The 25,146-nt window shown below is 38.7% G+C and overlaps 2 protein-coding genes across 2 annotated transcripts; both read left to right on the forward strand.

The window, feature by feature from the left end:
- Positions 1-218: 218 nt before the first annotated feature.
- On the forward strand, positions 219-1,329 carry LOC133848710 (RNA polymerase-associated protein RTF1 homolog). The gene has a single exon (XM_062284367.1). It carries the CDS (start codon positions 316-318, stop codon positions 1,231-1,233), a length of 918 nt encoding a protein of 305 aa, XP_062140351.1. The 5' UTR covers positions 219-315; the 3' UTR covers positions 1,234-1,329.
- A 550-nt stretch (positions 1,330-1,879) lies between these two features.
- LOC133847733 (uncharacterized) lies at positions 1,880-6,869 on the forward strand. Its single transcript, XM_062282925.1, has 2 exons — positions 1,880-3,851; positions 5,025-6,869. Exons 1-2 carry the CDS (start codon positions 2,115-2,117, stop codon positions 6,735-6,737), a joined length of 3,450 nt encoding a protein of 1,149 aa, XP_062138909.1. The 5' UTR covers positions 1,880-2,114; the 3' UTR covers positions 6,738-6,869.
- Positions 6,870-25,146: the final 18,277 nt, after the last annotated feature.

Here is a 25,146-nt window from a genome sequence, read left to right on the forward strand (position 1 = left end):
ACAAATATACCCAACTGTCAGGCGAAAAGTGTTTAGGGGCAAAAACTATTTAGTCAGCTCTGCTCGTGGAAAAGCGCCACACTTGGCTGCCATTCAAAAGCAATTGAAATAGCAAATTAATAACTGTAAACCGGATTTTGTTGGGTGCCATCCAACGAAAATAAATAAGCCGAAAGTAGGCGATGCAATTAAAAGCGAGCATTGGAGATTGTATTTTATATAAAATAAAATTGTGCTTCACGTTGCAAACAGTTTGATTTCATAACACAGGACACAGGACTTTCTTTCTCTCTATCTCTCTCTCTCTTGAGTGAAATGAGTGACGCCAAAGCGAAGCGGACGTCAAAGTCAACGCGCAACTCGCCGCGTCTCTTTGAGGCGGATGAGTTGGCGCCGCTTATGCAACCGTTGCAACTGTTGCAAGCCAGGACTCAGACACAGAAGCATCGCCCCAAGTCTGAGATACTGCGTGAACTGAGACGTTTGCGTGCCACGTCCACAAGCCTCGACGACGAAGAGAAGGAGAAGGAAAGGGAAAAGAAGGCGCAACAAACAGGAATAAATGTGAAACCTTTGCGAACGCTGGAACAGCTCGATGCACTGCGTCTGACGCGGCATCGCATCAAGCAGCTGCTCGACTGCAGCAGCTTCGATCAGGTGGTCAGCAATTGTTTTGTGCGTCTCAATGTGAGTGCCCCGAATGCTCCGCCCGAGTATCGCATTGCGGAAATCGTGCTCGTCGAGCAGCTGACAGAGGGTTACTACGTGGACAAGCTCGCCACGAATATTGCCCTTCATTTGCGCTACGAGGATCTCGTGCAGCGTCACGAACTCAACGACATCTCGAACATGGCATTCACCAGCGAGGAGTTCGAACTGTGGCGCGACAATTGCATTTGTCAGGCCATTGAGTGGCCAACCACAGAGTTGGTCGCTCGCAAGAAGATCGAGTTGTATAATGCCCTAAACAGCGAGGGCAACAAGCTGCCGACGATGATGCTCCACAAGAACGGATTGCTCACCACTGTGATGCCAATGCGGCCAATGCCACGCGGTGGTTTACTGGAGCGATTCGGTGGCAAGTATCCCTGGAAGTTGCAACGTCCGTCGCCCAAGGAGAAGTTAAATGCGAGTGATGATGCTGCTGCTACTGATGCTTCAGGGAATCGCGTCGTTGAGCTGGAGGCGATCAACAAAGAGCTGGAACTGCAACGTAAAGCGAAACTTGGCTAAAGCGAACTTTTACAACTTTGTCTTCGACATCAAATTCCGAAATCGAATTGTTCTCTTTCATGGTTCCACTTTCATAATTATATTATATTATTATATAACTTTGATTTTAGCCCAACTTTCAATAGAATGACGCAATGCAAAAATAATGTGTTTCCTTATATAGAATAGTTATATTTGACTGAATTTATTTATTTATCCAAAGAAAACATCCTCTCGTATCATGAGTGTTTTGTCATTTTTAAATAAACAAATTATTCACTTAGTTTACTATTCTTTAATGTTAAATTATGTAATTTCCAGTATTAAACAAAATAGTTATTGTTGCTGCAAGAGGGCGACCCGATTTTGTAAGGCCCTAAAACACAAATTCCTTTTAAAATTAAAGATCTAAAAAGCACTTGCAATCTATCAAGATAAAAACTATGGGTATATACAATTTTTTTTTAATTGATGTGAAAAGATGAAATTGCTCTTAGCTTAGGGAAAAGAAAAACAATATATGAAAAATAATACAAAATTATATATAATTGAACAGCATTTTAAGGTCGCCAAAGTGTGCTTAGCGAATATATTTGATTGTTAAAATATCTCAGCAGGCGCTTGATTCAAGTTGCTGCTGTCGATTCATTCTCTCTGTCTCAGTCAAGAATTTTATTTTTATTGGAAGCAGCTCGTTAGCCGTAAAAAATATATTTCGAGAACAAAAAAAAAAAAAAAAGGAAAAATTGTGAAACAAACTGTGCGCGTTCTTGTTAGTAATATTAACCAATTGAAGCGCTTGCAAGCGAACTAATTTCTTTTTGTTCAAAGTTCTAAATCAAAATTAAAACTAAATTCATAGAATACACTTTAGCGATAAAAGCAAAAGAACACACACAACAATGGAGAGCTTGGTGAACAATCAATTGATGCGTCTGCTGAAGGACCTGACATCGGCGCATCCGGAAACAGTTCGCAAATCGAGTGACGAGTTGGCCAAAGAGTTCAACGACTCGGCGAGCACGCTGCAATTGTGTGCGGTGTTGGGTAACGTGGAGAAACAAAGCGAGCTGCGCAAATGCGCTGGCAACTTACTTAAAACCCGTCTCGCGGACAGCGAGTCCTGGCCCAAGGACATTCAGCGGCAAACTCAAACGGAACTGTTGGGAGCCTTAAAGTCGCTGCGCTTGGACGATGACGAGACGCTGCAGACGTTGATACTACGCAATCTGAGCGTGATGATGCAACACGAAGAGACCAGCGAATGGAATGAATTGGTTTTGGATCACGTGGAGACGCTGAGTAAATCACAGGACAATCAACAGCAGACGCTGAGTGCCATCATCTTTAGGCTGCTCGCGAAGATGGCACCGAAAATGTTGCAAAACTATTTGCAACGTGCGCAGCGCATCTTCATGCACATCGTGCAACAGGCTGAGGCACAGGGACAGCTCTTCTCTACGGCCACCGAGCAGCTGTTGCATGGCTGGACGCTGATCGTGCCGTTGTATCTCAAACGTGCCGCTGGCAAACAACAAACCGCATTGGCTGCAACGTTGCCTCACATCATGAAGCTGACGCATGCCGCCGCCTATCACAAATCGGAGGTTGGACTTGCCACATCGCCGGCTTCGTGCCGCGGCATCGCTGTGCTCTGCAAGCTGAATCAGCAGATGCCCGAAATGGTTTCGCCGCATCTCCAACTCGTCTTGGACGAACTCTGCACGCTTGCGAGCGACATCAAGCTGAGCGATACGCTGCGAGTGAAGGCAATTGTGGGTATCAAAAGCTGTGTGCGCAGCATGAGGCGTCACATCATTCGGCTGAAGCTGATGGATAAGTTGCTGATGACACTCTGCGGACTGTTGGCCTTGCAGCCACCGAAGCTCGACGAGCACGGAGAGGAGCTCTTTCTGGGGGCCAGTAGTGAGGAGGAGGAGTCAGCGGCAGCCACGCCCCTCTCTGAGGCAGCCAACACCATAAACTATGTGGCCGCCCACTCGGACACGAATCGTGTCGCCGATCGTGCTTTGAGGCTGATGCAACCGCAGCTGGAGCAAACGGAATCGCCGCTGAAGCGTCTTGGCGCCTTGCTCTTTCTCTCGCTGATGGCGAAAGGTTTCTGCGATCTGCTGGCGGACACGCATCTCGATCGCTTTGTCGCTGCCGTGGAGCGAGGCTTTCAGGATTCGGATGATCTCGTGCGTCGCGGAGCCCACTTTGCTTTGTCCGTCATGGCCGAGAATCTGCAGCCGGAGATCACGCGTCTGGCGGATCGTGTGTTGCCGCTCTTCTATAACTTCTTCGATGGCCTTAGCGCCGAGCAGCGTCTCGTCGCTGGTGATACGGAGGTGTACACCCGCATGTTCTGCACTCTGGAGATCTACTGTGAGAGCCTCAAGCCTGAGATGATGCAGCCGCATCTCGCGGAGCTGATGAAGCGTCTGATGCTCCTGCTGCAGCCGAACACTAATTCGCCTGCCTTGCGACAGATGTGTTTGACCACGATCGCCAGTCTGGCCAAGCAGAGCAAGCAGCTGTTTGCCCCCCACTTCGATGAGGTCATGTGCGCCACGATGCCTCTGGTCAAGCACGCACCCGATGAGAATCAACTGCTGCTCCGCACACATGCCATTCAGGTGGGTTTACTATTTGTACTTCTTAATAAGTTGGAGTTGTGGGTAGTAGCAATTATCTGTAAATCATTTACGTCTGTAGAGAATTGAAGGTATTATTTCATACTTTATTCTGCATTGCTGGTTATAAAGATCATATTTATTATATAGGATATTTAATAATATACTTGTACATCTGTATATTAGTACGTTTCGATTAAACTTGATTAATACTGCTTTCTAATGACGACAGACTTCGTTTCGGCGGTCTGATGCTGCTGATACTGCTCTGCTTTTTTATGACTTATGATCTTAATACCTCTCACGATTATTTCTCTACTTCTGGCAGCTGATGATACCGATATCTTAGTGCCTATAAACTTTCTAATGCCAACCGATACCGATAGGGTCTATCGTCTAGCCTCTACCTCTACCTCTACCTCTGTTACACGTCTGTGTTGTAGACTATAAAAGATTTCATTGGCAGCTCACGAATTTCGTGATAATTTTCATTTGCATTACATGTGTTTTCTTAAGTTTTCATTTTATATTTTACACTCACAACTTCTATTTATATTGCCAGTGTCAACATGGTCAACAAGTGTAGAATTAAAGAATATTCTAATAAAATTAGGACCGTTCTCAAATTATGATCAAATGCTGAGAGAAATTTAACCTTTTTTTTTATCCATATTTAATTTCTTATCTCGGCTGAAAATGCTCTTGGAATATTAGTTTGTTACAACAAATTTATGAATTACTGAATTAAGTAAAATCTGATTTAAAAGCATTTTACACTATCATAAGAATGAAATTCCATTGCTCTCTTAGGCCATAAGAATTTATTCAATATTTGACACAATTTAATAACAATTATATTTCATTAAAATTATTTTGTTTCATTTTATATTTATTGATTTATTATTCATTATTCTGGCTTAACTGTAGCTCGCTTGATTTATTCAGGCGCTTTGCACTTTTTTTTATTATTAAATCTAACTTAACAATTGACAATAATTGTAATTAATATTTAAATATTTTTAATAACGCAATCAACAATCAAAATCAGCAATCAAAATTAAACATTATTGCGCTTACGCCAGAAGAGCTTGATATATGTTTTTTTTTCTTTATGTGCTACCTTCTTATTTTAGCTACTCGATTGAATTTTCTACATGTTTCTGAATTGCTCGACAGGTGATCAATGCGCTGGGTCAGGTGAACCCGGAAAAGTTTGGGAAGGAAGCGACGAATCTATTTGCCAGCTGCCTGGACACGATTAAGCACGTGTCTGGAGCTCAAATGTTCACCTACGAACTGCTCGGCGTACTCTCCGGTTACATTCCCAAAGAGATCAATGCGCACTTCTCGCTGATAATGAATGGAATCTTGACGTCCATTAAGGAGGCAGCCAACGTGGAAAAAGCCAGCGATGCAAGCAAAGACGATGACGAAGACGACGACGACGATAGTGATGCTGCTAGCACCGATGAAGATGATGACGAAGACGATGACGATGATGCTGAGAACGAGAATGATAATGATGATGATGAGTCCGAGGATGAGGACGACGAGAGCAGCACTGAGGAAGAGTCGGGCAGTGTGCGCGATGGCCACGGCGATCAAACGGAGGCGAGCACTCGCAGCACCGAAAGTGCAGCCAGCTATGTGAATGGACACGACGAGGCTGTGATGTGTCTCAAGGCATTCGCCATCAACATGCCCAACACACTGTTGCCTTATCTGTCAGAGTCGACGCAACGCGTCTTCACATCCACCGATCACATGGAGGAGCTGGACAAATGGTCCGCTTATGAGACGCTCACGCAATTCATTTTACTCTATTCAAAGCAAGGCAACGTTTCGGAGGCAAAGAAACATTGCATCCAACTGCTGCCGGCGATGGTGTACTTTGTGCAGACGGCGAAAGAGACGGTTAACGTGGTGAGTGTGATGAAGAGCATTGAGCAGCTGCTGTCGGTCCTGAAATCGGATGCTTTGGCCGCCGAGGGCTATGCGGAGATGGTGTTCGAAATGCTGCGTCGCACGCTGCGCCGCAAGCTCAATTGTCAGTTCAACATTGGCATCGACCAGGAGATGGAAACCCTGCAGCAATGGAGCCAGGCGATGTACGCCGAACAGCAGGTGATGGAGGCCGCTGGCGATCTGATTCCCGTCTTTGGACATTCGCTGACCAAGCGGCAGTTTGCCTCGTATTTGCAAACGTTGAGCAAGAGTTTCGTTAAAAATCTGCGACAGAGTTCGCCCAGCGGTCAAGTGACACGCAGCAATTTCTTTATGTACACGCTGATGGGACGCAGCATGGAGGCGCTCGGCGTCATGGCCGAGCAATACTACGAGGTGTTGTGCTATGGCATACTCGATTGCATGCAGGATCAACGGCGGCGTATACGTGATTTTGCCAGGCAACAAATCGATTGGCTGCTCACGCACTCGACGGAGCACAACAACGCAGAGACAATCATTGCGGCCACATCGTGTGTCTTTGGCGATGCCCTCGCTGCCGGTTCGCCAACGCTGGAGAAGGATGAGCGCGATCTGCTGATCGCGATTCTTGCACGCATGATTCGCATCGACAACAAATGCGTTGCGATGAACACGCTAATTCCCCTCTTTCTAGGCAGTTTGCCGCTGCAGCAGCGATTCGAGTGCTACATCGATGTGATGCCCGCGTTGCATGTGATCTTCAAGGCACGCATGGATCTATTGCGTCCTCATCTCGCCGAGATGCTTGAAGTGCTGCTCGCTGCTTTGCAGGCACAGCATTTGCCCAATGCGGCGCTGAGGCAAATGACCATCGAACTGGTGAAGTGCATCAAAATGGATGATGAGGCTCTTTATCAGCAGGTTAGCGAAAAGTTTGAGGAGGTCAGAGCGATAATTGTTTAAGCAGAGTTGCGAAACGAAAGTAATCGAAATTAATCCCAAAATGTGTACGAGTAATTTAAGTTGGAAACAGTTGCGAAATTCTGGTGAAATTTGACTTTTCTTGCATTCGAATAAAGTTCAGAAGTTCGGCGAGTCTCAAGTCTCTTCATTTTGTGTTTTACTCGATCGTTTGTTACAGACTGACGATTGTTTATCTTCGAGCTGCCAACGTTTGCTATTACATTGCTGCCAACTCGAAACAAACTATAGAATAAGAGCTAAATCTATAGACAGTTCCAAAATAATCGTAGGAAATGTAAAATTACTTTTCTTCCGTTCGAATAGGGTTAACTGAATTGGTTTTTTCTTGATCGTTCGAAATCGTTTATTGACAAACCTTTACTTATTTCACTGCCAACTCAAAACGAACTTTTGCTTGAGTGCCACAGTTGAAAAATTCTGGTGGCAAATTGAATGGGAAATATATTTTTCTCATCAAAGTTTACTTAGTCTCTTCAATTTTTCATTTTCGAGCGAGCTTCCAACTTTTTCATGTACAGGGCTGTCAACTGAAGCGAACTATGGAATGAGAGCTCAAACTATCGGTAGTTGCGAAATTCTTATGCGTTCGAATAAAGCTTAGACGTTCAGTTCAGTTCGGTTTTTTTTTTATTCTTTTTTCTCGACCGTTTGCTACAGACTATTTCTTGAGTTTAAACTATCGACAGTTGCTAAATTCTGGTAGCAAATTTAATGAAGAAGATATTCGCGTTCGAATAAAGTTTACTGAGTCTCTTCCATCTTTTCTTCTCGATCATTTGTTCTCGCTGAGCTGCCAACCTTTTCTTATTGCGTAGTGCTGCCAACTCGAAACGAACTATCGAATGAGTGCTCAAACTATCGATATATTACAACTCCTTAAACGCTATTACAATATGCTACTTACAAAAAATAGCAAAAGTAGCATGTTTAAATTGATGAGCAGTGATTTGAGTTTTGCGAGAATATATGTATTCTATTTTGCACAGAGACGGGCCATCGATCAATGTAAAGTGACATCGAACTATTAAAGGGCGAGTGCCAAGCTGTCGACTGGCTAATCGCCAATGAAACTATATATTGACCACTGGTTACATTTTCGTTTGGGTTTGATGGATTGCCGCAAATCACAAGTCCGAGTCGAGTTGAGCTCCAAATCCAGCAATTAGTTGGCCGAGTTGATGGCGTTGCTGGCGCCACCTGGCGTTCGAGTGCAGTTTACGTTTCGTTCGGGGTGTCGGAGATTGCGACGTTAATGTGCAACAAACTTAAGGCAAACTTTTCGCCAATAGGACAAGCAAAATTCAATTCAACGCGACGAGAGTGAAAGAGAGAGGGAGAGTAAAACAGAAAGAGAGCAAGAAAGAGAGAGAGAGAGTGGGAAACACGTAACAATCACAAAACTAATGAGCAATTACAAAATGCAAAATTAGCAATGTGGCAGGCAAGGTGACAGAGACACAAGCAGAGGGGATGGGTAGGGATGGAGAAGCCTTGAAGTTGCCGTTGTCCTTGCAGGACTCACGACAGCGGCGGACATGCCAATTAATTAATATTTAATTTATAGCCTGAGCAATTGTGCCAACAATTTCATTAAGTTTCGCTGCGCTTACAACAGTTTTTTTTTTTTTTTTTTTTTCTTGTTGCTTCTTCTATTTTTTGTGTGTTGTAGATTTCATTGGCATTCGCTGGCCATTTTTTATTGTACTTTTCAGCGGTATTTTCATATTTCTTCTCTCATGCCACAAACTTTGTTTTTTTCATGTTTTGCCCCGTTTTCGTTTTCGTTTAAACCGTGTGGCGTTCGTTGTTTTTTTGTTTCTTTGCGCTTTCGTCTAATTAACTTGAAATGAGTTTTTTCGCTTCCACTCTCACTCTCTCTATCTCCCCCCCCTCTCTCTCTCTCTCTCTTACTCTCTGTCTCTCTCTGTCGTTGTCTCTTGATCTTGATGTGTGTGTTGCTGTCCGACAAATGTTTTTATTTTGCGCTGTTTTTGCCTTGGCAAAATGTCACTTAATAAATTTGACGACTGTTTTATGTTGTCGCTTTGGTCCTTAAAAAAAAATACAACAACAACAACGAAAACGAAAAACAAAAATTCGAGCGAGGGGAAAGCGAGGAGAAGCAGGAAAACCAGAAAGCAACACGCCCATTACAACACGTAGTGGCCATAAATATAAAAGCCAGCGCCACGCCCACAAAAACCTAATAAAAGATGGTATGTGCGTGTGTCTGTTGGTGTGTGTGCGTGTGTGTGTGGGCAAGGTAAGGAGTGGGTAAAGGGCAGAAGCGAAGCGAGTCACACTCATATGCAGAGGCTGACAGATAACCTTGACCCGAAGGCTCGGTTAGCTGGCTAGGTTAGAATTTAGGCGTCGCACACGTGTGTGTGTGTGTGTGTGTGTGTGTGTGTGTGTGTGTGTATGTGTGCCAGGATCAGATCAGGATGTCGTCTCCCTCTTTCCCTTACACCTTGTTGTCCTGGCAATGCCTTTTGATTTGCCATATTAATTGCTCATCAGCCTGCAATTTAAAGCTGCAAATAATTAGAAAGCATCGCATTAAATCCAAGCTGCTGTCTAGCTGCCTTTACTCCATTCTCTCGTCTGGCTTTGCAACTTGTTTGCAACATTTTAATTTCTCCAAGTAATGTATATTTTATATTAACTTCGCCAAGTACAGCAGAAGCTCAACAAATTTAAATGCACTGCGAGTTGTTTGTTGAAGTTACTTCACTGAATTTACAATTATATTTTCAATACTAGAAAAACATTTCTAAATATCACAAAATAAAATATACTTCTATGATATTTTTTCAAAAAAAAATATAAAATTATAATTTTTGTAATTTTACATTTTTTACGTTGCACATAATTAACAAATGCATTTAGTTTATTTACTTTCTTATTATACGATACAAAGCATAAAGAAATGTTAGACTGAAATGTTTCAAGTTTATATGTATTACATAAAGAAAGAAAAGGTAAAAAATGTTTACTTATTTACAAAGATATAAAGAAAGCAAATCTGTATTGAATTGGATTGTGGTACTGAAATGTTTAGTTCATTTTACCTTTTTTACATTAAATCTAATAAAAATAAATCTTGACAGATGGTTATGTAGTCTGTGTTACTTAACTCTAAAGTTAACTCAGCTATTTTATATTATTACTTAGCTACACATATGAAATTAAAATTGAATCTGTTTAAATTAACTTCAAAGAAATATTTCTTCATATTTTATAGCTTATTAATTACTATACTTCTACATTTGGTTCAGATTACTTTTTTTTATTAAACCAATTAATGCATAGTTAGAGTTCAAGAAAAATAAGTTTGCCCCTTTATTTTATATTTATGTTTTTGTTTCATTTTTGTTCAAATAAATTTTCTTCATATTTTGTATTTATTTTTATAAATTTTTTAGGTTTCCTTGTCATATTAAATCAATTAAAGCAGAAAGAAAAAAAACTATTGCAATTTTCTTCAAATAAGTTTTTTTTTTATTTGTATTTATTTTTATAAGTATTAAACTATTTCGTTTAGCTGACTTTTTAATATAAAATTAATTCAAACATAAGGAAAATAAATATTTCATGTGTTCTTCATTCTTAATATTTATACTTTTTTCATATGAATTTTGTACACATTATAATTAAGTTACAAAAACAAGTTGTTCTCATTTGCGAGTGCTTACTGTATGCTTCGAGTTTTACTGGGCCATGCGGCGTATGAGTAACATGACACACACAAATACGCATAAGTTCAAGAGAAAGTCATTTCGATTGTGGACAGAGTTAACCGCCATGGAGCTGAAGCTGATGCTGATACTGAAGCTGGAACTGGAACTGGCTAGCGGCACATGTTACAGCTTCCCCCTCTCTGCTCTTCACCTCCCTACCTCCCTCCCTCCCTTCGGTCTGCAACCGCATTTGCCTCTGCTGTCTGCTGTTCGACTTTTGACTTTTACAAGTGCCTGGCGGGCATCCATGGCCGTGACGATGACGATGAGGATGACGGAGACGGAGACGATGATGATGATGATGGTGATGATGATGACGATGATGATGATGGCGGTGGTCTGTTGGCTGTTTTTGGCTGTTGATGTTGCGACTTTTGGTCGGATTAAATGCGCAGCTACACCTGGTGACATATCTTTTGGAAAACAAGTGTGCAGATGGGTGATGGCAATCAACGAACATCAAAATTCAACGTTCAACGTTCAACTTTCAACCAGCAAGCAGCAGCAAGCAGCAAGCAGCAACAACAACAAAAAACAACAACAAGGAGGAGCATTAGAATCCAGTTGGATCCAGTGTGGCAGCAGGACAAGGACATCGGTGTGGCAGCATCAGCATCAGCATCAGTCAAAACTTTGCCAGCAACTGAATTATGTCATTTGGTTGACAGGACGCGCACAGATGCAGATGCCTCTTGGGTTCATCGGGAGTGCGAGAGAGGAGAGCGAGGGTAAAAGGGTGAATAGAACGGGGACGAAAGCAGCCTCGTGGCATCTAGATTTGAACGGTGGCGCCACATGCATTGCAACACGACAATGCGGCAAATAGCGGTAGCTTAAGAACGCAATTCGCTATTCGCTATTCGCCACAAAGCTGGCGTCGGCACAGTGCAAACAAACAGTTGGAAACCCCGCGAAATCCACTCGATTAAACTCTTTGAAATTGAATAAATAAAGAGTGATTCGAGTGGAGAAATGTTGCACGTTCTGGTCTATTTCGGGCTATTCAAAATAAAGGATAACTTAAACACTTCTTAATAATATTTTATATTCTTTTCATTTTTACTTTACCTTTGCAATACATTAACGTTAATCCAACTTAATAAATATTGTTATTATTCTTACATTTTTTATTAATGTTTTATTTAAATAAATAAAAGTAAATTGAGCAATACGACTTGTTACTAAAATATTGCATTTAAAATACAATCAATCAATTTAAAATTTGATTTCTCTTTCTACCGCGAAAAGAAATTTACTTTGCAACACAATTTTGTAGATATTCTAATATCAAAATAGTATTCGCCACAATTAGCCAAGCAAAGTTAAAAATTAGAATACTTTTTTAGCTGAGCTTTGCCAAAATGTTAATATCATGACCAGGCTAACATATTCTCTAGATCTTAAAGTAATTCAACATGTTTTGGGCTTGCTGAAAAAAAATTTATATGAAGGGGAAAACAATACAAAGATAAGGAAACATTAATTGAAGTCTTAAATGTGCTTGGAGTGAGATTTCCGTGAACTACATCGATTCATTTTATCATTTTATGAACAACTTAATATATGAAGTTATTACTAACAAAGAAAGCAAAACTCATTACTGAAATTATTAATTTTTTTATTTTTAAGAAATCAAATATTAACACCAACTAAAAATTTAAATTTTAAAAAATGTCTTTTCTTTTAAAAAATTAAAAAACTGAAGTGCGTTTATTCTAATGACCAAGAAAATTAACCTTATTTTGAGTATCTTTAAGGAAATGTTTAACTAAATCATCATAAATAATCATTTGAGTATTATATTTAAAGAAAGAAAGAAAATTATTGAAAAATAAAATTTGTTTTTAATTTAAATTATCATTTGAATATTATTTAGAAAGTATTATTAAATATAATACCAAATGTTTTTACATATCAACTTATTTTCAATCATGTTTGAAATAATAAGTATTAAACAAATTTCAATGCAATTTACAGTGTGTCTAACTCAAGACCTGCAGAGTATATTAATGTATTTCTTCTTTATATTCTTGATATCATACATAGCTGCATTCCAGTTTCACAGCTTTAAACCATTACGTTAAGTATACGACTCGTTTTCGTCAAATTATCGATATTTATAACTGTGTGATGAATTGCAGCTGGAATTGAATAACTTTACCCTCAGCATTATAAATAAATATCCAAATGGTTTTCAAAGTAAATTAGACTTACAATATTACGTATACGTATGGAGGATAGAAGTCAAGTGCTATAAAAATGAAATGAATTGCAATCGACGGTTTTAAGTTGCGCTTCAATTAAATAAATGCAAAGCATTCGAAATATGAAATTGTGCAATTTAGCCCTTTTGATAGGCTTTTGTATTGCGTTGACCCAACTCAACTCAGCTGCCAGCAAAAATGTGACGCTGCCAACTGTGCCACACTGTGTGGCAGCAACAGAGGCAGCCGCAGCAGCAGCAGCAGCTAGCGGAAACCGTTTGCTCAAGCAGTCATTACATGCCGCACATTTTCTGCGTATTCCATTTACCAATTTTGTATTCGACTTTCAGCTTCTTCTTCTTTTTCTTCTTCTGCTGCTGCTTCATTTCGGTTTTATTTTCTTTTGCTACTCTCCGCTTTTTCTTTTTTTATTTTTTGGCTTGCGTTCTTCGTGCCAGCGCCTTGAATATTTTTCTTCAATTTTATTAAAATTATGGAAATGAATGAAATACTTATACGCTGATGCTGCTGCTGCTGCTGCTTCTCCTCTTTGGTTCGCTTCGTTTCGTTTTATGCTCTCGGCGACATCCTTTAAGCGAACGAATTTATCGAAAATTGCAGCAGCCGTGTCACGCCTCCCTCTCCTTTCCCTCCTCAGGCATTGCATTGAGGCGGGAGAGGGAGGAGAACTTTAGTAATCCGTTTCACTGATGCGAATTCAATCGATGTGCAGAATGTTACCTGCAGCAGTCGTTGCCCCCGGTTTCCAACCCCCTCCCCACCTGGTTTGTTCCCCTTCGCTGATCCTCAATCCTCATTTGCATGGTCCAAGTTTCATCTATGATTCAGCTTCAGCTGTAAATTTCAATTCTAGCTCAATTTTAATTTTCATTTGTACGAAGTTTCTCTCTTTTTTCTCGTATCTTGTTTTTCTTGCTAATTTTGTAATGTTCTTGCATTTAGTTTAGTTTCTAATTGCATTTCACTTAATTTTGTGTTGTTTTGTTTTGTTTTTTTTTGGCGAATATTTTATTGCCGTTTCATTTTGCCACAATTTCAACTGCTGTCGGACAACAACTGAAGTTCTTTCTCCTCTCATCCTGCTGTAGTAGTAGTAGTAGTAAAAGTTGTTCAAGTTTGTTGTTCATTAGCGAACAAACTTGACACCAAAGTCGGCATCGCAGTTGTGCTGCTGGCGCCACCTGGCGGCGTATTTAGCAGTCTGTCACTAATTGCATCGGAGAGGTTTCCGTTTTCATTTTAATGGCGGCGCCACCTGGCGCTGCATTTCACCTTCCAGTCTTTCTGCCTCCTTCTCCTCTTCGCTCCCTCCCTCTCACCACAGTCATCCTCTCTTGCCATTTGGCAATTTGATTTGTCGCAATATTTTTCGCATTTTGCACATCAATCACTCTGCAGTTGTCGCCCAGTTCCGCATCTAATTCGATTTAGTTGCAATTCCTAGTTGCTTTTTTTTTTGTGTTTGTGTTCGCACGTTGCCATTTGCCATTTATTTCACTTCGCTTTTTTTGTTCTGCTTCAATTACGCCAATTTATAACGATATTCGCGTGTGTGTGTGTGTGTTTTTTTTTGTGGCTTAGAATAATTGTTTAATTGGAATTATGAAATTCAATAAATAGCTACTATGGTTAAGCACTTAAGCCTTTAGCGGTTCATTTTCATATTCGCATATAAGCAATTTTCCATTTATTTCAAGTTAAATCAACTGGAATTGTGCTGGAATGCCAACAATTGCAATTTCACTTTCTCAATTTCGATTTTCGCTTAAGAATACGGCTTAAAGCGGCTTCACCACTTGCAATTGCAACTGCAAAAAAAAAACATCTTTTATGTGTGTGGTGTGGATAACAATACAAATTATTATTTTATTTACAAACTTACTAAGATTCAGAAATAGTTTGAAAAACATTTATTTACAGAATATCCAATCAATAATTTTATGTTGAGTTTAAATGTGGAGACTGAGCGAACAATAAAAAGTATGATTAAACTAAAATAATTTTTTAGAGAGTTGGGAAAAGGAAGAACATATAATTTGTATACTCTAAATTTTACAATTACAATTACACACAGTAAGCATAATTTTCAAACTTTTCATACAAACATCAGCATAACATAACATCCCAATTTAACTTTTACTTTATTAGGACATAGCTCAATTAAATATAAACAAGGACGATTGTGAGATATCTTCTATATATTTTTCATGAGAGCAGAACAGTGAGGTATTATTCTTAAAATTTACATAATTTATATTTCACAGAATACTAACTGAACGCTATATTTTATATATTTATATTGCAGTATATTCAACAAATACTCTTTTATATTCTTTGCAATTAATAACACTACTAGCTTTAGTTATTTAACTATATTTTTAATATATATAATATTTTATATTAACCAGTACTTTCAGTATATAATTTATATATATTCAGTATACACATTATATTATATCCTCCAATTTTAGTATTTTTTGTATATACTCTATGATTATATGTACTTTATATTTACTAATATTTTCAGTGCAGTATTTTCAGTATATACTTTATATATATTTAATAAATATTTTATATTTACCTATATTTTGAGTATGTACTCTAATTATATTTAGTATGTACATTATATTAACCTCCTTTTTTAGTATTTTTACTATATAATATATGAATGCTAAATTGAAGGAAGAATCCTTCCAATGAGTTTGTACCAACATGTCCGCAATATTGTATTAACCAGTCAAGCTCAATATTATTTCTCCTCTTATTACTTCCCATCTTTACCATTTATAACTTTTACTAGTTCGACTACTGCAACTTTTTATACTACAACAACTATTCTAATTGCTTTTCTCTGCCACAAATGCTTTGCGAAATGCAGCTGCAGAAAAACAGATGGTGGAACATCATTTGCAGTCTTCAGTCTTGTTCAGAGGCGGTGCGGGGGGCATAGTTTTTGGCTGACAATTAGCGCCCATGAAGTGCGTCTCTTTGTCCAGTGCAGATGACAGCTTAGAAAAATCACCAACCAAGTACTCACACACACAGACACACGCGTGAAGCATTTAGCAGTCATTTCGACACCTCTCGCTTCCCTTTTCCCTCTTTACTGCACTCTCCATTCACTCAGAGAGAGAGAGAAAGAGAAAGAGAGTGTGGAAGTTTGAAGTGGTCATGGGCTGTCGACTGTCGACTGTCGACTGGGCTGTCAGTAGACAAATGTGACATATTTGGACGGCATATTGCCATCTCAGTCAGTCTATGGCCTGGGTCCATCATTAGTCATCTTCAAGTGGTGGGGCGTTGAGTGGAATTATGCAAAAGTTGCCTCAAAGTTGACCAAAATCACGCGCAAAACAACACAGCGACAATAACACAACTGGCATTCCACTTGAAAGTCAAACTGAAAGCTGCAGAAGATGATGATGATGACGACGTTGTTGGGGAAGTGGAGACGGTGACTTGGTTACTCTTTAAAAAGTGGACAGGAGGAGGAGGAGGAGAGGGAGGAGCAGAACGAAGCGAAGCACTTCAGTGGCGTCAGGCAAATTAATCTTATTTAATTTGAATTTTTATATAAATAATGGAGAGCTCAACCAAAAAGCCGCCAAAAACTTTTGTTCAATTTTTTATTATTAAATGGCTGCGGACAGCAAGAGGAGGAGGTGGCAAGCGAGAGGGGAAGTGGGCGAGTGGGGAGTGGCATGGGTATTTGTGGCACGTGCGCGGCTACTTGTGAACACTTTCCAATTTGTTGAATCCTCGCCAGCAAAACAATTTGTGATCCCCAAAAAGTGCAAACAATGCGCAAGAGGGCAGCGCACACAAAAAAAAGGGGCAGCTGGGAGCTGATAGCTGGGAGAGTGGAGCGTGGACAGGTAACCGGTGGCAGGTGGCACCTGCTGTTGCCTGTTGGTTGTTGCTGTTGCTGCTGCTGGACGAGGGCAGCCAACTAGGCGTCCAACAGGCTGGCTGTCTGTCTGTCTGTCCAAACGTGTGTCATTCTGCGGCAACGCGGCACAAAAATGATTTATGACAAAGCTTTCGCGCCCCTCGCCAGCATCGGGAAGGGGAATGGAGTGGGAGACAGAGACAGAGGCAGGGGCAGGGGCAGGGGCAGCGTGGCAGCATGTGGAATGTGTTTTTGCCAGGCAAAAGAGCCAGAGCCAGAGCCGAAGGTTGAGGGCTCTGACCGTGTCGCATTTGTCGCATAAATGCAAAGTGTTTTAAAGTTGTTGTTGATTTTTCGGGACAGGAGCAGCCCGAGATTGACTTGAATGTATGTGTGTGCGAGTGCGTGTGCGTGTGTGTGTGTGTGTGTGTGAATGAAATATGCATGAATCCTCGCCAGGAGACCAATGAGAGACAGCGGTGATGGCAGTTCACAAAAGGTGACACCAACTTGACTTGACTCGAGCCGAGGTTAAGATGGATGGGCATAAAAAGCATCAAGGTTATGGTGGCTACGTGTATTATCATGATAAATACAAAACTAAAGTACATTTATTTGTTTCACCAACATACATATATTTATGTTTATGCAAATGCTGCTGAATGTCAATGACTTTCTGCAGATTGTTTAACATGATAAACTATCTGCTCATCAGCATCAATATAGTTAACGCAAGCAATGGGAAGGTGACATATATTAAGGGTTTGACTGGAGAATATTTGCTACTATTTTTGTGAAAATCAAGTCAAATGGGAACAACGACATAAGGAATTAAATGTGCTTAGCATTTGATAAAAATTATCGAATGTTCCATCAGAAATATTCAATGGTTAAGCAACATAAATATATAAATATAAATTATGAATTTGAAGTTTACAGTCGAAAGTTTAAATAAAGTAATTATTATCACAAGCTAAACAATAAAAAAAACAAGTAAGAAAGCTACAGTCGAGTGTACACGACTGTGAGATACCCGCTACCCATTTTGAATAAAAGCAATATATTTTGCGGTATTATTCTCAAAATATACCAAATATACTGCAAAAATACTAAAAATATACCAAATGGTATATGTGGTATATCGGTATAGTACCGCATTTAAAATATACCATAGACGGCACAATATACCAGATTGTCAGCCAAAGCAACTCAGACCCCTAGTAAGTAGGCGTTTTTGCCCATACAAAAGTATTTCTTTAATAACTTCGACAATTTTTATCTGATCGCAACCAAATTTTCAGGGATCATAACTACTATAGTTATTACAGTATATACCAAAATTCGTAACTCTAGCTTTAAAATTACGCTTGTTATTCGATTTTTTTTGATTTGCGGGGGCGGAAGTGGGCGTGGCAAAAATTTGAAACAAACTTGATCTGCGTGCAAACATAACAAATGCTGTCGAAAAAAAATTATAGCTCTATCTCTTATAGTCTCTGAGATCTAGGTGTTCATACGGACGGACGGACAGACGGACAGACGGACAGACAGACAGACAGACAGACACACAGACGGACAGACGGACATGGCTAGATCGTCTCGGCTGTTGACGCTGATCAAGAATATATATACTTTATAGGGTCGGAGATGTCTCCTTCTACCTGTTACATACATTTCCTGTCGGCACAAAGTTATAATACCCTATGGGTAGCGGGTATAAAAAACAAAAATAGCACAATGTTCAACCAAATATTTATCATATATTTTGAGTTGACTTTAACTTTAAATACAATCGTTCTTTTGTTTAATTAACAACGAGGAAGTGTTAGTAAGAACATAATAGTTTTTTTTTTACTCGTTCTCAAAATTACTAAAAATAATCTTAAATGTTGAATCAACTATTATACATAAAATTTTATTATTTGTATGCATGTGATATAAATAACCAAATGTGTTGCAAGCGAATATTAAGTATACGTTAAGGAGAGAAGATCGCTTTAAATGCGTATAAAATGATATAAAAAATAAAATTGTTTAATCAACTAATTTACTTAAGATATTATTACTATATTGTTTAGCAAGTAAATCATTGTATTTTTTATATTTCAATGATAGAAAATATTTTTGAATTTGTACAAATTTAAACTGTTTAAAAAACTATTTTAGCTTATAAATTATCGTTTATATAACATATCTTTAAGCGGCTGCTTCAAATGGCCATTTAAGAGCTCAAACCGCACGCTTTTGCCCCCAACTTGTATTGAAAGCACACCTTGGTGTCCACATCTCTAGAGAGCGTAGCATTAAAAGCATTTTTAATTTCATTTTCATTCTTCTTGTGACTCGTGCTTTGCCTGTCGCCTGACAGGTGGCCGAAGATTCATTGTCCTAGCATCACCGATGCCTGAGCCGACTTTTTAATTGTATTAACACGCTAATGTAAATCGCATAATGCCACAGCGTCCACCCAGAATGGGAAATTGTGAATGGTTCTCCCTCTCTCTGTGTGTCTCTTCCAGTCTCTATCTCTCGCTTCAATGTCTCGCTTATTACATATTTATGTTTATATTTTCTTCAGCCGCGCTTTTAAAAGCGTTGAATAAATTTTAATTGTCTTCGGATGTCGCAATGTTTTCAATGTTTTTGTTGTGCTCCTCATCCTTATTGTTGTATCTCCTCTTTACGCCCCCGGGTGGGACATTAAAAAATATTGCAGCATAAGGTTCCAACCCCGAAACAAAAAATGTTTCACCAGCGCAAAGAACAACAACGAACAAACGAAACGAAACGAAAGAAGAAAAAAAACACAGCGTATGGCCGACATTATGCTCGTACTTACACTTATATATACGATGTTCTTTGGCCCTTGGCCTTTGGCCGGGCAATAGTAAAAGCGAAATTAGCCGAACGCAGGAGGACAACAAATTTTCTACCTGTTGGCCATAAAATAAATTCCATTATATTGTGACAAAAAAGAGAAAGCAAAACGAACACACAACAACAAAAAAAAAACACGAAAACACAACATTACACCGAAAAAAAAGAAAAGAAAAATAAAAGGAAAAACAGAAACAGAAAACCGAATGGAAGACAGTACAGAACGGAACGGAAAACGCGCTCGTAAAAATAATAATAATAAAAGTCAAGCCAAATGACGCAGCACGCAGAGAGAGGAAAGAGCGCAGCACAAAGCTCAAGACAATAGCAGATGGCAAACAAAACCGAGAATATGCCACAATTTTGACATTCTAAATTACCAAATCGCCAAGCACAAATTCAATATGAAAAAAAAAAAGATTTATAAAAACTACAAAAAGAAAATATAGAACTTTGTCTTGAAATTAACTGAACTATTGCTAAATTTAAATTAAAAAGAGAAGAAAAAATAACTAGAATAAAATGAATCACTTTTAAATTTTCTAAAAAAAAAATGAGAATAAATTGTTTTACACTAAAATTGTTGCCTACTTTTGGGCGCTAGTTAAAAGATTAAAAATTTAAATTAAGATATTTGAGTGTGAATTGAATAAACAATTTTAATTTCACAGCTAAGCATTTTTGATGGAACTTCACTTTAAGACAATATGTAATTGTCAAAAAAGTAAAATGACAAAAAGATAATTATGTATAGCAAAAAAGAGTAAGTAAAAAATGTAACCTTTTTTTCAGATGGCAATGTAAAAGATGCAAATTTGAATGGAAATTAAATAAGTTGTGATTTAATTTTTATTACATCGCTAAGTTCTTAATTTCTAAATCTATTTTGAATACTTTAAACCATTTTTAAATTGTCAGGAAGCTAAAATTCTATAATAAACAAGCAAATCTATGAGCAAACGAATTTTGCCTACTTTTAGACGCGTGTATACTCAAAAATGGTGTAACTATCTGATTAGAAGAAATTGAAACTGAATTCTAGAACGTCACAAAGTGTTTTCGAACTTGAAAAGCATCTAAATGGTGCCAGCAAATCAAGCAACTACTATAAAAGACGCACGGACGCAGGCAAACAACACAAAGGACATTTCGACCAAAAACCGAGACCAAAATGGAGCAGCAGGTGAAGCTGGCAACTAAAACAAAACACATCCCAGCTCCCTTCTAAACATGCTTGCCACTCCCCCTGCCGCGCCCCTCTCTTGCCCTTGATGGCAGAGGCAGCGGCAGGCAAGCGCGGAAATTTTTGAGCAGACAATGCGAGATGAAAAATTGTTAGGCCTATGGGACGATAACAGGCACCAGGGCAACAACAACAACAACAACAACGAGCTCACGAATGATGGCGACCTTTGTTTAAATATTAACAAAATCTCATTCGAAGAAGACACACACACACACAGAGTTGTTAACACAAGCGCAACGCTAGAGCAAACAAAGAAAACTTTTGGCAAGGTAAAGTTTTCGCTTTATTTTTTTGTGTGATTTTAATTTTATCTGTGTCTTGGGCGAAACAAATATCGTCTCGCACACACACACACACACACACACACATACACTCACCCCACACACACACACACACATACAGATACACACACACACACTGGACAATCATAAAGCGTCGCGTTCACTCCACGAAAGCGCTCGAAGGTAATCCTAACTTAGCTGCGGATTTGTTGGACAAGCGATGCGTGCGATTAAAGCAGCTCAATGCGAGAGTAGTTAAGCTCCTCATTCAACTGTTCAACTGCTCTTCTCCTTCTCTATTCTCTCTCTCTCTCTCTCTCTCTCTCTCTCTCAAGTTGTCAACGAATTGCTTTGCCATGCTGCGGTCAATCCTTGCTGCTTAAGTTGAAGCACTCTCGTCGAGAGTTGGCGTTGGAGTTAGAGTTGGCGTTGGAGACGCAATCACAGCGGAATGCCATGGAAGGGCAGCAAGGCAGCAAGCAAACATAGCAATCCGCTTACATGGCAAAGTATTTGGCAGCAAGGTGGCAAAAGTGTAGCATGCAACAATGAGAGCACGCAGCAAAGAAGCAGCGGCAGCATCCTCAGCATGTGCAGCAAATCACGCACATTCTTTAGTAGCCAAGTCGTCAGATTTACAAGTCGGAGTTTGGAATTCTCAAAAGCTGCTGAACTGAAATCTGAACTACAAACAGGCTGTCGAAAATCTTTTGAGTCTGCAGAGAAAGTGTTTTGATTTCAAAGAACTTAACATGAAAATGTGATAATGAAATTTGTATGAAATTTACTTTATTTCATTACAAGTGTCAGGAGTTCATTTGAATATTATAATTATTGTAAATTCAAGTTAAGAAAGTAGCTTTGAAAAAATCTGAATTACTTTGAATGTAAATAAATATGTATATAAATATTAAATATTATGCTAAATGATAACAAATTATTTAAAACCTGTCTAGTAAATTCGATTTTATTAAAAATAATTATAAAGAATACATATTTGTGCGTTATATTATATTTTGTAAGTATTGGAATTTTGTTAAATTAAAAAAAAAAAGAATTTTCCATGAATTAAATGTTAATAATGCAAGGAAGAATCAATTTTTGCTGTTCGCCCTTCCTGCTCTAAATTGGGATTCCAGCACTCACCTGCCGCCTTATTGTAGTAAACCCTTACTTATAGTATAAATCATTCTTCTCTCTACAATCGTCGAACAATGCTTGGAGTTATATTTTTGCACAAAATAATTAATGGTGAAATCGATTCCTCTGAATTGACTAGCCAAAACAGTTTTAGGATTCCGATTTAAAGCATTCCTTTTTGCATAGTGAAAACTATGTACGTATTCACAATATATTAATTTTTATCTAATTATAAGTAGTGCCTTATCTATTTTTTCTAATAAAGAGAAATTAAATACACATATTTCAAATATATAAATAATATTTCCATTCTTTACAAGATATCCATTGAGTCGAGCATCAGAACCGTATGATATATTGGGCAAATTCCATCAAAGAAGTTTGCCTTTAGAGGGAAAACTCGGCTTTTGAATTAACAAATTGACTAGCTGAAGTGCTGCATGGCTTAGAAACTTCATAATGAAGTCGATGATGGGATAAATAATGTAGCAAAAGCTGCTGCTGCAGCTCATGATGAAGATGGTGTGTGATGGCATGTTTTTTTGGGTAACTGAACGAACACGAAGAGATGAGAGGAGAAACATTTTCATGTTTCCACAAAATTTAAGCATCACAAATGTTTTAACATTTTGTGTTTGGCTAAAAGTCAGGTGTTGGCCACAAACACATACTACTACCCACTACACACGAGTGTGTGTGTGTGTGTGTGTGTGATTGGGGGCAGTTTTTGCTAGTAGAGGAGTACTTAGCATTTGTATTTAATTTTCATTTTGCATTTGAACTTTTTGCTCTTACCAACCGCTGGGCAAACATGGGCCAAAAGCTTTGGGGCGTATTAAGGCACGTAGCAACCACATGCGAGTGTGTGTGTATGTGTGTTGAAGGGAGAAAAAAGAGGATAGGGGCGTGGCATGGCCGCGCTCTGGTTGGCAGTAAGCTGAAGGCAGCACAATTGTTGCCATGTAACAGTTTATGTGTCATAAAAACTAGTTCCCATTGAATTTGCACAGCATGAATGCGACAGGTGTGGAGTTAGGTGTATGCTCGAAGGAAAGGAGGGAGGAAGAGAGCAGGATGTTGGGGCTTCGATTCGGGTTGCCCTTGGACAGCCAAAGTGAGAGAGAGAGCTTGGGGATGGGAGAGTAATCATCTGGGCTGGTTGCTGGTTAAAACCCAACGACAGTTGGACAAATTACACACTACTCTATCTCGCTCCCTCCTCTCTCTCTCTCTCTCTCAGTCTTTCTAGCCACGTGTGTGTGTGTGTGCGAGAAAGTTACGCCAGACATGTCCGGGCATGCAAAGCATTTGAAAATGTTAATTAAATTTTTCGTGCATTTCGAAACAAATTGGCCGCAGCAAAGAACACGTGCCAGGATCAAAACTACTGTCTAAAATTAGTATAAAAAAATACTATATACATATATGCAACTACTTTCAGTTTATTCTGAGACAGGCAAACTAACATTTATCTATATCTACTCTATATATAGATTGTACCTCATTTTAATATATATTGATTCAGTGACATTTATTTAGTGTCTCAAAATTAGTATATATTATATAGTACTATATATGTTACATATATGCAACTACTTACAGTGTTTATTCTAAGAAAGACAAACTGACATTGAATTTATATAATATATATCCACTTTATATATTTTCTATCTCATTTTATTATATTTTTATTCTCTGATATTTATTTAGTGGCTAAAATTAGTATTTAAAAAGACTATATAGTATGTTATATATGTTATTACTTTCAGTGGAGTTAATATATTCAGAGAAAAATGCAAGCTAAAATTCGATTTATCTATACCGACTTTATAGAGATTGCACCTCATTTGGAAATATTTTCATTCTGACATTTATTTATATTTGTTTTGTTTTGCTTAATGAGGAAATTAGCTTGCAGCATGCATTTAATTTATTGGCATAATTTACACAAACGAATTTATTGCAATTGTTTTGTTTTCCCATTCCCATTTTCTATCTTCTTTGGCCTTAACAAAGTATTATTAAAATTAACAACTAATATTATTATTATTGCTGCCGCTTCTTGTTGCTTCTTGCTGCCTTTCAATTGCAATAGTTATTGTTGTTATTCAATTGCCTGCGAGGCATGCTGCAACATTATTTTGCAACAATTACGAACGACCATGAGAGAAATCGAGTACGAGTAATGAATATTGCGGCTGTAGCATCAAATGTGCATAAATTATATGCAATTTATGCCAAAAGTTTAATGCAGTCAAGAAGCGATGCGATTCCCCCCTCTCTCTCTCTCTCTGTCTCTCTCCCCCTCTCCCTTCTTTCTATTGTTTTAAACAAGCCAATTGGAAAGTCGTTAACTTTAAGAGCTTGCCCTTCCCTTCCATTCCCGGACTTAGGGGCATATCAAAGGCTGCGTCAAATCCAAATTTAACTGACAAAATTGTTAAATTTCATTCACTTTATTGTTATTATATTACCCCCACGAATCGATATATCGATTTCAAAGATGTGTCGTCCGTAATTATCTTTACAACGCATGACTATTGTCTGCGCTGCGTATACGTAATATTATGTGCATTAGCCTTTCATACCAATTATATATAGCAAAACGTTTGGACAGCAAATAAATTGAATTTTACTCACAGTTTTCTCATAATATAAATGTGCAAAGTTTTTGTGACATTTCTTCTTTTAGAGCACTAAAGCACAAATTCCTTTTTATGCCCGCTACCCATAGGGTAGAAGGGTATTATAACTTTTTGCCTGCAGAAAATGACCCCATAAAGTATATATATTCTTGATCACCATCAACAGCCGAGAAGATATAGCCATATCCGTTTCCCAGTCTATCTGTCCTTCCGTCTGTTTGAACCCCTAGATCTCAGAGCCTATAAGAGATAAAGGTAAAAAAAAAGATAAAGAGATATTTTAAAACAGCATTTTTTATGTTTGTTACTTGTTTTAGCTGACAATCTTGTATATTTTGTATTCTA

Source organism: Drosophila sulfurigaster, chromosome X, assembly GCF_023558435.1.
Source record: "Drosophila sulfurigaster albostrigata strain 15112-1811.04 chromosome X, ASM2355843v2, whole genome shotgun sequence".
NCBI lineage: Eukaryota > Metazoa > Arthropoda > Insecta > Diptera > Drosophilidae > Drosophila > Drosophila sulfurigaster.

What these genes read in the sequence shown, in the direction of transcription:
- LOC133848710 (XM_062284367.1), top strand. Translation starts at nt 316, where the DNA reads ATGAGTGACGCCAAAGCGAAGCGGACGTCAAAGTCAACGCGCAACTCG.
- LOC133847733 (XM_062282925.1), top strand. Translation starts at nt 2,115, where the DNA reads ATGGAGAGCTTGGTGAACAATCAATTGATGCGTCTGCTGAAGGACCTG. An exon ending in TCCGCACACATGCCATTCAG is followed by an intron (nt 3,852 to 5,024) that starts GTGGGTTTACTA and finishes ATTGCTCGACAG; the next exon opens with GTGATCAATGCGCTGGGTCA.